The 16713-nt window shown below is 48.2% G+C and overlaps 1 protein-coding gene across 1 annotated transcript; it reads right to left on the bottom strand.

Moving 5' to 3' along the window:
* Positions 1–382: 382 nt before the first annotated feature.
* Positions 383–16425, bottom strand: LOC144114561 (acyl-CoA Delta-9 desaturase-like). Its single transcript, XM_077648380.1, has 6 exons — positions 16145–16425; positions 15963–16047; positions 14951–15125; positions 8849–8979; positions 6267–6472; positions 383–1811 (listed from the first exon to the last, which is right to left on the bottom strand). Exons 3-6 carry the CDS (start codon positions 15114–15116, stop codon positions 1361–1363), a joined length of 954 nt encoding a protein of 317 aa, XP_077504506.1. The 5' UTR covers positions 15117–15125; positions 15963–16047; positions 16145–16425; the 3' UTR covers positions 383–1360.
* Positions 16426–16713: the final 288 nt, after the last annotated feature.

Raw genomic sequence — 16713 nt, 5'->3', positions numbered from 1 at the left:
TACAGTGCTGATGGAATTATACCACGTCAAGAAGGGGAGGTCAAAGACGGCATGCGCACCACACCTCCAAGGTTTGAGCAGCATTAAAGCAGCATGCCCTGAGCCCGATAATAATATGCTTTGAATATTGCTCCGAACAATTTTCAGTGGTATAAGTAATAAGGAACTCGCCTTCCCCGACCCACTGGCATAGCCTGAATCCACCCGTGCTCAAGGCTCAGTGCTCCAAGTTTATGCCAAAACCTTGGACTCACTTGTACTAGTTCCCAAGGTAGGCAGACGATACAAAAATAAACCGCGCTGTCACTGTGCATACATGTGGGAATGTACTGCCATTTTTCTTACAGGTTATGTCTCCAGCCAATGAGGACTGCAAGGAAACTTAAACCAATTTAAGATTTTATTTACCAGTACTTGTAGCTGTTGCATACATTATAAAGCAAGTCACATTTCACACAACATTGACTTAAATACATCAGACAACTATCACAGAACATGAGAGGGATTTTTCCCTACTGCAAATACATATAAAAACTCCATGCGACTTTGGGTGGCTGCTGCGCACATATACTGAGTGTCTGTAAACAGCATCTGTACTTGCCTAGTTGTACTTGAAGATGGCCATGACAGCACCGGGTGCCAGCTTGATAAAACACGTCTTTAGAGGCATCCGATTCATTAGTCCCGTAAATCCATGCCCTGCATTTATTGTTACCCCTTGATAACCCTACAACTGAGATGTCGCAAGGACATTTTATCACTTATTGATGTAACCAAAGTGCAACAGACTAAGCTATGGCAAAACCCGGGAAACTGTTTCGAGTGCGTTATAATTTAACACCAGGTATCCGATCTCGTAATCCGAGCGACTCAGATGCCGACTCGGAAAAAAAAAATCTCACGAAAGAAGCACAAAGAGGCAACAAGGTTGACTGCTAAGTGGCTACCCCCCGATCGGGTCTAAAGGGCTATGTTTATTTCACTGAGGCCTAGTTCGTCTACACTTCAACAGGAAGCTGCGCAGTGCTGATTTGTCAAACTTGGCCTGAATCAGACAGTGTCCAGCTGCAAAACCGGCAGGCGGGGCCACTGCTGCGAGGCAAGATAGTCTCATGCAACATGGCTGCCATCCAGGTTGCCCCCTCTTGGCATAAACAAATGGGAATGTTTCCACCTGCAGCTCCTCACCAGGAGGAAGCCTACATGAGCAGACCGACGTCCTTGCACACTGCAGCATGAACTACGTAAGTTCCACACGACAGACGCGGGGTTTGACTTGGTCGGAGCACGCCCACCCAAAATGAGGAACAGAAGAGGGGAGCGGGCCCACGGGTGGTCTTCAAGGCCGGGCTCTGCCCTGTCAGTAGCTGCGCGTGCCCGCCGTCAGGCCGCGCGAGCCGTCGCCGGTGCGCTCCATGCGCCGCTGCACCACATTCGTGGGGACCTCCTTGCGGTCGTAGACCTGACCGAGCCAGGCGAAGAAGTCGATGAACCACGTGGTCGTGTTGATGCGGCAGCCCAGCTCGCTGGTGCGGTAGTCGTAGGGAAACGTGTGGTGGTAGTTGTGAAAGCCCTCGCCGTGCGCTCCGACGATGGTCACCAGGTTCTGGCGCGGGCTGATGTGCCGGTCGTAGGGCCGGTTGCCCCACATGTGGGCGGCGCTGTTCACCAGCCAGGTCATGTTGAGCGTGAAGCAGTAGCGCGTCAGGGAGCAGACCACGAACGAGTTCCACAGCGTCTCGCCCCACAGGTACCACGGCCCCAGCGCAGGGAGGATGAAGCAGATGGACGCCATCAGAGGCAGGTAGTACCTGCTCAAAAAAAAAAAACGCGAGCGATTTAGTTTATTGAGGTAGTGTGGGCGTTACTTCTTTTTTATCATCATCATCATCATTTTATTTTATAAAACCAATGCATCAAAACTTGATTGGACCCATAGCCAGCTCGACTAGTGAAAGGTCCAAATACATCATATTCACTAAAGAAATGGCAGACATTCAAAATACATGTACAAAAAGACGTGAGATGCTAAAATAGCGGCATTGCAAATATGTTAAGCACATACATATTCTGAAAAACAACAAAAAATAAGTTTATAAATGTACAAAACCAAGCACAAACGTATTTAGTCCCACAGTTCTGGACAGACAAGAAAAATGTTTTTCATTAAGGCCGAAAAATTATGCTTGAGTTTGATGTCATCGGGAATCTCATTCCATATCTGGGCACCATTGTACTCTAATAGCCTTTGACCGTAAGTGTTATGACAGGGCGGTAGGTTAAATCTATTATTAGTGGCGGCTCTTGTTTGTCTCAGCGGCGATCTAAACAGTCTAAGAGGAATTGGATCATTAGTTCTTATTACTGTGTTTATTATTTGAGCTATCTTTAGTTTGTATGCAACTGACACCGATAATATTCGCAGTTCTTGAAAAAGTGGTCGGCTAGGGTCGATTGTCTTTGCGAAGGTTATGGTACGAACAGCACGTTTCTGCAAGCGTAAGATTGATTCTAAATACGTATTATAGGTACCGCCCCATGTCTCTAGGCAGTAACATAAGTGACTATGGACAAACGCGAAGTACAATATGCGTAAAATCGGTGCACGAAAACATTCCCTCGCCCTTAATAAAATACGACAGCCTTAAGCTAATTTAGAGCAAACATTTTTAATTTGCTGCTTACAATGCATGTCCGATTAAAAGACTACACCCAAGTACTTGGTGTGGGAGACATTAAACAAATACGTACCGTTTAAGGTTAGAAATTAGTTATCACAGCTAATATTCTTTTTCCTTGAGTGAAATAAAGCATACTTTGTTTTCTCGGTGTTAAGTGTGAGCCGATTGTTTACGAGCCACTGAGAAATTTTACTAAGTTCCTCGTTAATTTTGCCCTCCAAATCCTATAATGTATCTCTTGTAAAAAATAGCGCAGTGTCATCAGCGTATATAACAGCTTCACAATATTTCAGAAACAATGGAAAGTCATTGATATATACAGAAAAAAGGAGGGGCCCGAGTACAGAGCCCTGCGGCACGCAAGAGTGATTTTTTGAGGAGCGGAGATATAGTTTCTGGTAACAACGCATCGGTCTCGACTAGAAAAGTAACTTTTGATTAAATCATAAGTTTTCCCCCTTAAACCATAAGTCTCTTTTTTCTGTAGTAATATCGAATGGTCAACCGTGTCAAAGGGTTTTGATATGTCTAAGTAAACAACTACGGCCAGTTTGTTGCTATGTAATGCGGTGTTTATCAGCTGTGTAAGGACTAGAACTGCCGAGGAAGTGAATCTTTGGGGTCGGAAGCCGTGCTTATTTAGACAGAGGACATTGTACTTTGTTAAAAAGCTCTGTATTCGCTTGCAGAGCACCTTTTCGAATACTGTATTAACTACACTTAATACTCAAATTGGCCTGTAGTTTGATAGAATGGACCGCTCACCCCCTTTAAAGACAGGCGTGACCTTAGCGGCTTTGAGCTCATCAGGATGCTCTCCACTTCTCAGGGAATTATTGAAAAGATGCCATAAATGGGTACGTAGAATATCAATATTGTTTTTGCTAAGTCTCGCAGGTATTGCATCTAGGCCTGCTGCTTTGCCTATTGAGAGACTGCTGACTGCTGCTATCACTGCCTCTATTGATAAGTCAGGCTATGCGAAAGTATTGGGAACACGCTCAGACATTCTTAACGAGGCTACATCAATATTAACCCGTGAAGCCAGCGAAGGTCCTATGGAGGCAAAATGGGCATTAAATAATTCAGCCGAGTCTTCGTTAGCTGATTCAAGCAAAACATCCACTCTTGAACGAAGGCCAATTGCATCATTAACTATGTCCCACATTTTTTTCGTATTACCCCAAGTCTCCTCTACAAGTGACGAAAAATATTCTTTTTTCCTCTTCCTCATAAGAGACACAGATAGGTTGCGGTAGCGCTTAAACTGGCTTAGGTAATAGTCGTTTGTTCTTGGTTGCTTCCATTCATGGTACCATTTGTCCTTTTTCCTTTAGTATGTTTAAGATCTCAGTTGTCATCCAGGGACGTGTTGGCTAGCTGTATGTTTTTAGTGGCCACTGTAGAGCCCCGGGTAATAGCGGTTTTCAGAAGGGCTAAGAATTGTGTGTATTCAACATTAACATCCTTGTCATAGGCAGAAGTAAAAGTGGTTTGCTTAAGCATTTTGCTCAGTAAAACGTAATTGACTTTAGTACGCATTTTGTTAAGTGGTGTCTGTTTTTGCTTACGTAGTTCTGTTTCACATAAGACAAAAATCGGCAGGTGGTCAGCAATCATATCAGCACAAGTACCAGCTTTCACACCTGTGTCAATGTTGCACAGGGCATGATCTATTAAAGTACATGAGGTACTCGTTATATGGGTTGGTTCTGAGATGAGATTACACAATGCGAACGATTCGAGGAGAAAGGTATAGTTATTCTGTGTGCCAGATGATAGACCAATATTAACATCTCCCACAATGATTACATTGCATTTCCCACCAAATATTTCTGCAAGGATAGTTTCAAACTTAAAGAAAGATTGTTATCGATGAGTTCGGTTGCCGGTATAATACCCCAACTATTAGTCCACTGCAAAGCTATATAAAAAGTGTTGCAATGCAATTATCACAAAGAGATGCCACGGTCAACACTTGGTAGACAAGGTAATCTTTAACAAAGAGTGCAACCCCGTCTCCTCTTGTATGTGATTCACGAGGTCCAGACAAGAATTTATAACCAGGACGACAGACTGATTCATCATCCTTGAGCCACGTTTCACTCAATGCAATACATCAAAAGATGATTCGTACCTTGACAAATGTGCAACCAACTCATTTAGGTTTTTTCTAACCTGCGTACGTTGCAATGAAGAATTGAAAAGAACTTTTGTAAAACATCAGCATCACTGAAGTTTCCTAAAGAGTTTTCTCTTTCTCTCTCTCTCTGGTATGGCTTGTTTTACTGGATGCTATATATTGTTTATTCACCTTTTTTTTAATCAGCAAAATGCACTGATATGTATTTTTTCGTGGCTTTGTAGCGAGCTGTTATTTACACACCGTAATACCTTGCCGCCGGGACAGCCAACGAGTATCTTCTGCTTAGGCTGGAGGGGAAAACATGAATTATATGAGTGTGAATAAACTTTGATTTGATTTGACTTTCCAGGCATGCATGAGCAGGAATCCCAAACAAGCCACTAGTTGACGTTTCCTTGACTAGGTGCCGAAGGTGACTTGTACGATTCATATTTACGCAAAACTTGGGCAACAAAAGTAAATATATTTTTTTTTGGAAAAGATAAAAATATACGTTTGATCAACAAAGTGGCGCTGGATCTAGAAAAACTATGCTTCACCGAAAACGCAGGAGTATAAAAGCGCTTCTCGAACCTACGTGAACCAATGAGTGCCTTTCTCATGTTTCACTAGAATGCTGGGATATGTTCGATCAACCATAATTCTGAGCAAAACCAAATTAAAGGTTCACATGCAACCCGACACCAAAAATGGGCTCTCATAGCGTGGGGTGGAGGTGCTCCTATAAGCGTCCTCAGAGGGATGTTGAAGGCACATTTCCAGAATTTCTGGCCCTGGCTACTGCATGACGAGCTAGGAGTCGCACTACCTGGCCATGCATGGTTACCTGACGCTGACGAAACACCCATTTCAGCTGCTGTATAAGACTTTGCGAACCGCTCTTCTCTCTACTCCCTTGACTCCGTCCCCACGGCGCGGCCCACGTGAGACATTTACTGCATCTTTTCTGTCCTCGTAACCCATCCCCAGTTGTTCGCAGCACTGTGGATGCTACGGCGGCGTAAGCTTCCCAGAACGCGCGCGCAGCATAAATGTGTTCTTCCGCGTCCACCATCCCGCGACCGGTGTCTTCATCATTGGGAAGGAAAGAGCACCAGTGTTCAGCTACTGCACTGAAGCTGCATGCAAGAGACTCAGCCGACTCGGCGGACGCCATGTTTGCGAATGGCGGCGCACCAATTCGCAGCAGGCCTTCGCAGTGCTGTTTTTGTGCGGACTTTCTCTGCTGATTTAACCAGTGAATGAAACGCAAGAACTGCCTTTCCAATTGCAGTCTGAAATACAGTTTTCAGATATTTGGGGGAATATTTTTTGCGTTCCTTCAGTCCTAAACGGATAAGAGAGCTGTAGCTTCCACGGTGCTGCATACAACTCGTGCGGCGGAGCATAGACTCCGTGCAGTCAAGCATGCGCAGGTACTGGGAGGCGAGTGCACGTACTTTTTCTGGAAGCGGACGACCGGGTCCTCCATCAGGTCACTCAGGTCGATGGCCTTGCCCTTGTTGCGGATGTCGGGGTGCTTGCGCACAAGCAGCCAGCCGACGTGCGAGAAGAAGAAGCCCCGTGTCGCATCATGCGGGTCGGCGGTTGTCTCGGAAAACTTGTGGTGCATCCTGTGGTCTCTCGCCCACTCGTAGATGTCGTTCTGAAACAGACCACAAAACCTTGTCAGCTGGAACTAGCTCGACCCGAAAAGCGCAAAAAGAAAAGGAATATAAGCGTGCGTGCGCGATGTGTGCTGCTTCAGTTCCCGCGCTTGCGTATTACACGTGCTGCATGTCGCTGCTAGGTGATATTTGAGGATCAATTCGCCACGATGGCGCCGTTAAGATTGGAGCAGGCACGCAAATGTGCTTCGTCACTGGCGATCGCCACTATTGCAGGCTACTAGCATTGGTCAGCGCTTGCACGACGACCAGCCACGTAAAGCTCCTGCTTAAGAGGAGTTTTGCAAATCTAGATCCAGTATTGGTGAGGTGCGTTTCCTCAGTCAACGCAAAGGTTCATGGGAAAGTCGTCTGCTACCGTTACTTCCGGCTCGTACTTTCTCGCCCTGCTCCCTTGCTTCATTGCAGTCGCTGTATTAATATCGCGTATTCTGCTAATTTAAATGGATGCAGCAAGCCGCTGATTGTTCTGCATCTTCGCAAGCGCAACGCGACAGCCGCTCTACTCTGCTTCGTTGAGTGTTTTCGCACAAAATATTAAAAGAAATAATGAAAATGGGACGGGGTTCGGGGGGCTGTCTATAAGTATGCAGTGCGATGTGTTGAGACGTGCTGTGTGCATAGTGATATGTATGGGTCTTTTGCAAGCCCACTGACAGCCTTTACACAATGTGAGGAAAACACGTATATCGTCTGCTCAGCAGCACACGTTTCAACACTTCGCAATGCAGCAAATATATATGTATGTATGTAATCCCTATGCGCTAAACTAGTTCACACACGCTTGAAACAGACTGCAGTGCATATCCACAACAGCCAGCATACGCCGGCATACTAACCACGACAGAACACGCTTACCTTTTCGTATTGCCAATTTCTGTTCTCGCGTCACAAAAATCAGCAGCACGTGCTGATGTTGCAATTATGGTACACAATGAACGACGTCGCCACACAAATAAATTGATGAACGATGCCAGCATGCACGGCGACTGCTATGCAACAGGCAAGCAGAAGAGAAAATTGGAACCGGAAGCAGCTAGCAGACGATTTTCCCATAACTGTTTCCTTTGACTTCGGAAACGAACGTCACCCATCCAGTTGGAAGTGCGGCTATAGATTCTATTTGGGCAAGCGTTCATTCTTTAGCAGTGCTAGCGTGCCTCGACAGTGCGGGGGCGTGGGCAGCCGTGCGCAGTCTAGAGACACTAGCGCGGTCTAGCCAGCTGACTGAATTGGCAACCCTGGGAAGAGGCCGGCGACGAAGAAGCAATATGGTGTCTGCAGAGTGCGAGCGCTTGTAACCAAGCAGCGGTGTTAAACCGTTATTCTAAAGTTACAAAAAAGAAAGGAATCCTGCAGCGAATTTTCCCCGACGCAACTTTAATGCATTAGCGAATGTGGAAAGTTCAAACGTCGTGTTCAATAGCGCAAAGACTCACGGATGAAAGCAAGGACACGGACAGGACAATAGCACCAGAGCTCGACCTGTTTGCGTGTGTTTTTTCGTACTGATTATGTCCTACCAACAAGCCCCATTTACCCCTTTTCTGATAAAGTTATGAACTTGACCGCCTGAGTGTACAAAGCGCAGGTGAGCTTGCATCAGCATGATTAGAGCTAGCTATCCCAAAGCTCTTCTGCAATGCACTTGGAAATTGGAATAGCTTTGTGGTTCGTCATCATCAGACCTTTTGTCTTCCTAAGTGCAATTGTCCCTGCCAAGAACAAGATTCTTGACTGGAGTACGAGAACGGGCAAAAAAAAAAAAGGAGATAAGAGTATATTGCTTCAAACGAACAGCACGAACGAGATATAGACTAGACAATTTGTCCACTTTTCGTGTGTTTCGTGTTTTGGCGCAGTGAATTGATTGTAACGTATACATCGACTAGCCCAATGAGAACCTCCAGTTAAGTACGCTAAACATCTGGGGCACTAAAGGAGTCGGAAATTTCTCAGCGAGATAAAATTCGCTTAACGCGGGCATGTAGATGCGTCTGTGCGTCTAATTCATAAGGAGACGTTATTTCATTGACTGCCCCATCAACGCTATCCGCTCATAACACGATGGTTACTACACTACACAAGTATGCTTGACGGACCTGACACAGCAGCGCAAGAGACGACCCTTGCCAAGACTTCGCAATTCAGATTTATAGCAACTTCAGCATGCCGGCTGTAAAAAACTAGTCGTAATGCAAGAGAATTTCGCCGGCATAACAGCATAGTCGCACGGCTTGCTTGTTACGTGTTTATACGTAACTGTTCCAAGGTTTCCCTGATATGGTAACTACTTGCTCTACTAAAATACCTTTCTCGACAACAAAACTCTGAAGAACATGCTTTTTGCTCACCTGGAATGCCATGGTCTGCAAGATCATCATCATGATGCGGTAGGGCAACTTGGCTTTGTACGATCGGTGAGACCACAGGCGGTGAGAGCCAGCTGTTATTCCAATGCCAGAAAGCGTGTAAAGGATGTATGCTGGAAGAGAGACACACGATATGAATACGAGTCCTCCTCGTGGTGCCCTCAGATGGTAGGGACAACTTCCCCACTGAGTGATTAACACTTCGTAAAAAAAAGGTACACTGATAAAAGAAAAGTGCTTCCAAGAACACAGACTGCCAGCACACGACGACAAGAGATTTACAGACGACTTCCTTAAAGGAAGGCTCCAGTGATTGCGTACTACACTTTCTCGTAGGCCACACTCGCACTCAAGCTAGCTTAGTTTTGGGGCATCCTTTCACACCCTGTTCCCGGTCGCTCTCATATCATAACGCTTTGGCTGGTCTCGCCGGCGAAGGAGAAGGACAACATTTGCTTCTTTTGCGGTCATGCTTTAAGATGAATGCATTTTATGCTGAAAACCCACCACACGTCAGCTTAAGACTCCAGCCGTGGGCCATCATGGCTAGAATTCAGACTTTACTTTTATAGCTTTAGACGAGGCACATAGCATTATAGCAAAGCTTTGGTTTGCGTAAGATGTCGTTGCACTCATAGACCTAAATGCAGGCAAAACGCACGACGGTAAAACATTTTTCGCAAAAGGAACGGGTGAAATTTTCCGCGCCCTAGAGCACGCCCCTAGCAACACAAAAAGTCCCTGAAGGTTAATTACGTCAGAATGACCATGATTCTTATCATACATATATATAAAAAGAAACAACCAAAAAGCAATCAGGTACAGACAAACCGTAGTTCTGAAATGCACTAGAACCCGCACCTTAAATCATTTCCCAGGACACTATTTTTAGACCGCACCGTTAGGCTGCAGTAGCGGAACAGGATGCGAAAAAAAACGAAACAAACAAACATGGGTGAGTTCCGTCCCATTCGCGTATATTTGACGTCACGTACGCGTCAAATTCCTTCCCACCTGTCACGATCGGAACAGCTTTCTTTCGAAGGAGTCGCATTAGCGCCACTCACTGAACCATGAATGTGCCCGCGGTGGTAGCACTCGTATCGGCGTTTCTAAACTTTGCGTCCTTGTGCTACTAAGGCCAGCAAGCGCGAGCCGTCCGGTGTCCGTGAAAAGGCGGAGTCATAGCAATCGTCAAAATTCTGGTGCGCAGATTCGCTTCCCTCGGAACAGTCGAAATAGGCCATCTGACATTTACCACAGCTAGCATAAGCTAAATGTAAAAAAATATATATACAATAATACGGTTCTCACTGAACGATAATCAGCCTTCTCACTGTGAAGCCAATTCAGCGCTGGGAACGTGCAGTTACCACCTTTGAAGGAACAGACACTACTGTTCCCATACGTCCAGAAGACTTCAGGAAACATAACTATTCTAAGCCAGAGAACTGAAAAAACGAACCCACCGCGGTGGCGGTGGCTCAGTGACTTCGCCGTTCGGCTGCTCATCCGAAGGTCGCGGGTTCGATCCCGGCCGCAGGGTCCACATTTCGATAGAGGCAAAATACAATATCGCCCCTGTGGCGTGCGATTTCAGCATACGTTAATGGACCCCAGGTGGTCTAAACTAACCTGCAGCCCTCCTCTACGGCGGTACTCATAGCCATTGTGTCGCTTCGGGGCGTTAAACCTCACAGTTTAAATTTGAAAAAACTTGGCTTCATAAGCATGACATAAATAATGCACATGCACAGCAACGCACCTGTGCAGTCGTGCGCGGTATTATACACACTGTTCGTGCACCTGTATAATAAAGAGGCACTTCAATTTCAGCTTTCTGCACTGAGCCGACGACTCGAATCAGCGGTAAAGCGAATCAGCGCGTTTACGCCCTCGTCAAGACTGCGAGTCCGTCTTTGTCGCCAGGCAGATTACAGCGCACCGTGAAACGCTACGCGCTTTACTGCTAAATTGTGAGCTCTTGCGCGACGGTTAATTTTCCCGCACTACACATTCGATGCTACCAGACGGCTGACACGAACGCGCAGAGAAAAATTCATTGCGGAAAAAAGAATGGCCAGCCTCCCTCGTTCCGCAATGAATAGCGCAGTTCTCTGCAGGGCCGCGTTCCTTTGGCACAACAGCTGCACCAATCATCTTCCATGTTGCGTGCCTCTATACGAACTCGACGGTTTACCACGCGGAGTGGGTGGCTCTGCATCCGACATGCATCCCAAGCTGGAATATTCATGCGCACCTAGGGGACTCTCACCTCTCTTAACTGACTAAAATGCCAGAATCAGTGAGAAACAACGCTGTTACATTTCTTGACTGAGAATACTGCTATTGTTCCAGCGTCACTGCCGTGAAATCTAAAGCTACCGGAGATCGAGATGCGGCAGAAAATGCCCGGCCTAAGGTTTCTCCACAAACTCCATCACTCCTCCCTTGCCGATATAAGGCCGGCTCATCGCGTCACCTATTGCATCAGCCTCGCAAAGCAGTCCATCTCTTTTTCGCACGTAATACACCGCGCCTCATGTGCAAGAGCCCGCCGACGGCGTACTTCCCACTAGTGCTTTTTCATTTCAACAGCACCGTCGAAAAAAATAACTCGCTAATAACCTGCATTGTTACCTCTTATGTAATACACCTAAATGGGGGCATTTTATCTAATACTGATTAAATAAATGCTGCCAGAGGTTACTTATCTAAGGAGTTCAGGGCCGGGAAGTGTCAGATGACCTTGTCCCTCCTTGCGCGGCGGGTAGGTGGCGTGACAGGGATATAGCCCTCCATTCCCCCCACCCCTGTCCCTTCAATTTCACAGCTATCTGCCTGTCCCTCTTCCACTGATGCGAGGGAAGGTGCGCATGACGACTGCACGAGGTGGCCGATTTTAGAACAGCCGATAAAGAACTCTTCTGTGGATACACCAGCGTGAGACAAGGCACGGCGTGTCGTCGAACTGTGCAGGCACTTTTGGACGCCAGTCTTACACTGTCTGCCGTTATCCCGAGATAAATATCGGATGAGTGCCAGATAAACGTGTTACGCACATAAATGTATCGTCAGTCACTCGCTTTAAACCCTCCGAAGTCGCAACGGTGCATTGGCTTAAGGACGTAGATCTGACATCTGACATGAATCTATGCTGGCAATGTCCCATGCCAGATAAGGCTGATCATAGGCAATGGAAATTTTAATCGAAACGGGATCGGGAACTACATCTGTCAAGGTCCCGCGCGCTCAGAGTGATGAAGGATGAATTAAGGGATAAAAGTTATCGAAAAGAAATCGATCAAGAGAGTGATCAGATTTTTGAATAGATGGCCGTCTCTCATCTGTGCTGCTCTTATGTCTTCAGCTCCAGATCATTTTCCGCGTCCCCTGCCAAAATCTGCGCTCAGAAGTTTCTTTAGGTAGCATGAAGTTAATTAGGTACTAAAGAACTTCCTCGAAAAGAAACACTGCCAATTATTGTTATGTGAGGTTTCTCAACCCTTCTTTCGGTATCGCTTAGAAATCTTAAACACCTTGAAGATACAATAACTTGACCTATTTGTTTTAGAGTTGTCACGCATGAATGGAAGCTTGCCCACCGCAATGACGGTGTACGTTCGTCGAGGAGAAAACAGGCACCAGGCGGCGCGCATAAGGACACGACAGCGCCGCCTGCCGGAAAAGCGGGCGCTACGAGTTAGCGGAAGGCGGTAAAGCGCCCCGTTGCCGGCAGGCGGCGATGACGCCGCTCTCGTTTTGCACAGAGGTGGATTTAGATTTCAGAAACGGCCAAGGAGAACTCGGGCTGCAGAAATCAAAGGAAGACAAGAGCGGGGTAAAGAACTGGAGTAAAAAACGATTGGTCAGCGAGTGTCCGTATCTTCTGGCAGGGAGCGTTATGGTTCTTACACGCCGGCTAAATGAGAATCTCGATGGACCCACGACTGCAGGGAAGCCATTAATTTTATTTCCATCTATCTAGCGTGAAGGACCAATGCATAAATATCGCAGAAGTTGTGGGTTGGTCCCCAGCGGCTCGGCCACCACTAGAGTGAAGGGGTTTCACAGGGGCTCGATGAGGCATGGCATGCACGCAACATTATGCGCCCTGTTATATCCGCCAGCTTTGGAGGGCCTCGCGTCCAGCTTGGAATGGCAGTCAGGGGTGAGGCGTGCTTAGTAGCCCGCGAGAGAGCATCGCGCGACGGCTAAACGTCTGCGATAACGAAACCCTCAATAAATAGCCCGTACCGCATCCGCGCTCACATTTCAACCTGTAGAGGTCGCCGCGCGCCGGCTCGCGCTCTTTATTCGGCTAGCTATGCATCTCACAACACGTACGTATGCGCAGGGAGTCGTGTTGGCTCGCGGAGAGGCATAGACAGATACACACCGGTTTACGAGAAGTAAAAGAATACCACGTCAACAGTGACGACAGAACGGCGAGCAATGGCGTTTCGGAACAGACCCTCCGCGGTGGCCTGTGGTTAAGGCGCTCGTCTACTGAGCCGGAGCCCCCGGGTTCGAATCCGACCGCGGCGGCCGCGTTCCGATGGAGGCGAAACGCAAAGGCACCCGTGTGCTGTGCGATGTCAGTGCACGTTAAAGATCCCTCTTCCTTCACCTCCGGCACCTCTTCCTACCGTTCTTCTTTCCCTCCCTCCTTTATCCATTCTCTTAAGGCGCAGTTCGGGTGTCCACCGAGATATGTGAGACAGTTACTGCGCAATTTCCTTTTCTCAAAACAAATTTTCAATTTTTTTTGGAACAGGCATACACGGACGGATCTACGGGATGAGGGTAAGTCGGCTGCCTTCCCGAAACTCCTTCTGTCATCGCGCAATTTCTAACAACCCTCCCATCCAAGCACAAAAATAAAAGATAGAAAACGCTCAGTTTCGGACTTAATACTTGTACGTAAGCCCACCTTTACTCCGTTCTCCTCCTTCGCTTTTCAGGGAAGGAAATGAAAAAAAAAATCGTGTTTGCGTTCACGCTAAAGAAAACCACTCGTGTCTCTGCAGTGCATTTTGTGTTTGCGCCAGTAGTCGACCACAATGTCTACCGATAGGAATGACTTCCTGCCGCACCCAAAATTGACAGACTAGTTCTGGTAGGGGGCCGTGGCTACAGCCGCAACACCTGCTCGTGTCGCTTGCGCGTGCAAATGATTAGACATGGCGCAGCCAATGATGGCATATTCCTGTGGTTGCTACGCGTACACTGGGAGAAGCCGGCGAACACACTGCCTCCTTAAATTTGCGGTCCGCATAGTCGCCGCTATCAATTTTCCGAAAGTTTAAGTGAATACAGTGATTGGAGGATTCTAGTGTGCGAAAGCAATGCTATGGGACATGAGGCTTGCCATAGTAGAGGGCTCCTCCATGTAAATTTTCATCACCCGGGGTTGTTGAACCCGCAGCAAAATCTTACTTATATTTTACCTTCATTGAAAAGAAAAAAAAAAGAAACGACACATGCAACGAAAAGCAAACCAGTACGTTAATAGGCGGCGTAAAGTAGTGCGGACGTGCTTTGGAAAACTCTACACCAATTCAGTCTTGCTACCCGCAGTATCAAAGGCATCACAAGGTTATCCCTACCATGCCAATTACGGTGGAACCTCCTCGCAGCTACACTAGACTAGTCGAGTGGCTCGGACGCTCCTTTTTCTAGGCATTTCCTGCCGGAGAACAGCTACGTGGAAGCTTGGGATAGTTAACGAGACACTACCAGGTAGGGAGCGAGGGGGACAATGGATGTTAAAGGAGACGACAAGCGGACGCACGTCGTCCTCTTTCATCTCCATTGTTTTTCGCAGCGGATGTGACGGCTAAGATTTCCGCACAGACACGCACACACAAAAGGGAGAAAGTGGCGGACCAGTTCTCGTACACTGAACTACAGGACTACGGAGACTACGTGACCTGGAGGTCCGAGTCTCAGCGAGCCCTCAAGGATAGCAATAGGCGGAGGCATTTGAAGGCGACCGGGCTGGCCCGTGATGCTGCGCAGCCAGCGATGCGCTGCAGCACGTGCGAGCGCCGTATGAATGAACAGTGCGCAGTCAGGTCTTACCGGCAAGCACGGTCTTCCACTGCACGGAGAAAAATATCAGGTAGAAGCCGTAGATGGAGACGAGGTGCAGGCTCCCCATGAGGATCACATTGCGCCAAACAATCTCCATCTTGTACGGCTTGGGGGCCGGCCGCTCCTCCGTCACAGTCTCCGTCACGGTCGACATGGTTTGTTTCTGCGTGCGTTAAAGCGGAACTCATTATCTCGCTCCGAACAAGCGCAGGGCTGGGGAACCCTCAGCAACCTTGGCCCACGGACTCTAGCCGCGGCGACGGGCAGGTTAATCGAATTTTTCGCTCTGCAGCTAGCTGCCCCGTGAAACGCCGCTTATTCGCCCAAAGATCCCTGAAGAGCGAGCGATGGAGAGCAAGATAACTTCATCAAACTGTGACAAACCCGTTCGCGACAAGTCAGCACTTGTTGCTAAGACGCCGCGAGAGTGCTGGGTATGCAGTTGCAAAGCTTTTAGCAGGGCGCGGCTTCCGCTCATGCTACAGCCGTGTTGCGGGAAAGCCTACATGATGACCGTTGCTAAAACGCCGATCGAGCACGATGTAGTGTCAAGATATTACAGAGTAAACCTTCTCGGCTGCGCCGCCGGTGTTCCAAAGAGGGCATCTGCGGCAAACTATCGCGATCGACAGGCGTGCGAGAGAGTGGCTTAAGTCCCTTTTAAAAACGAGAAAAAAGGACAAAAATTCAAGCATCCTTCGCAGATGGAGACCTATTCGAAAGTCTGAATTGCATCAGCCTAACGGTAAGACGCAGCGAATATGAGGCCGATGAAAGAGAAGAAAACGTTAACTCGGAACTCTTCAGCTCATTAGCGGAGGCCAGATCCACCGAAAATGTAAAAGTCCAGCACCGGGCAAACGAAAATAGTCGCCGGGCTAGGGACCAAGTGGCCACGACCGCACCGGCAGATTCATTGAAACATGTCGCCGCGTCGCTCAAGCTACGGGTCCGCGCCGACACGCTCGTTCCAGTCAAGCGCCAAGAGGAGAACACTCGCCTGTGGTTAATCCAGCCGCGCAGAGTATCCAATGTGACGGCTGCCAACGTGCTGCCACTGCAGTTATAAGAGGAGACGTGCGCCGCTGCTGGCGGGAATCCAGAGAGAGCGGATAAAAATCACGCGTTCGCAGAGGCACCGGCAGCGCCGGCTGAAGGAAGCTGGCTGTCACGTGATCTCACCTTTCGGCCCGCGGATTGGCTGCACCGCGCCGGAAGCAACGTGGCCCTCCCTCGCCGTCTCCTGACGGGTGAGCGCACCGAGAGCAGCAAGCGACGCAGAGCAGACGACGCCGGTCGTCTGCTCGTCTACTGTGCTCGAAACTCAATAAATTCCGCCCGCTACGGTCGTCGCAGCGACACAAGCCTACCGAAGAGACATAGCCCTATTTTAGCGTCCGAACACAGCGCACTGTTCGAATGCAGCCTCAAGCAAGAAGCTGCAGCGAACATCGGCTGGCGGTAATGCGTGGCGTGATGCCTGTGGCGTGAGCAGATCAGATGATGCTCCTTCTCTCCACGTGTTCTCGCCCATGCAACGCTTGCTCTCTTTCTCCGCTCTTCACCTCTCCGAGCTCCGAGGGAAGGGCAGGCGAGGCGGCGTAGGAGCGCCGCTTTTGAAAAGACGACGACGTGTGGTTTAGGCGCGCAAACATTGAGGTGCTCACGTTATCTTTCCCCAGCGGAAGCGAGGTCTGCAAATTTGAATGTCTGCGTGGCGTGAGAATACACGCGCTCGCTAGCGAGTTTAT

Source organism: Amblyomma americanum, chromosome 1, assembly GCF_052857255.1.
Source record: "Amblyomma americanum isolate KBUSLIRL-KWMA chromosome 1, ASM5285725v1, whole genome shotgun sequence".
Lineage (NCBI taxonomy): Eukaryota > Metazoa > Arthropoda > Arachnida > Ixodida > Ixodidae > Amblyomma > Amblyomma americanum.
The sequence above is the reverse complement of the archived record's forward strand: the minus strand, read 5'-3'. Positions and strand labels throughout refer to the sequence as shown.

What these genes read in the sequence shown, in the direction of transcription:
- LOC144114561 (XM_077648380.1), bottom strand. Translation starts at nt 15,116, where the DNA reads ATGTCGACCGTGACGGAGACTGTGACGGAGGAGCGGCCGGCCCCCAAG. An exon ending in GTGGAAGACCGTGCTTGCCG is followed by an intron (nt 8,980 to 14,950) that starts GTAAGACCTGAC and finishes TCTCTCTTCCAG; the next exon opens with CATACATCCTTTACACGCTT. An exon ending in TGCAGACCATGGCATTCCAG is followed by an intron (nt 6,473 to 8,848) that starts GTGAGCAAAAAG and finishes GGTCTGTTTCAG; the next exon opens with AACGACATCTACGAGTGGGC.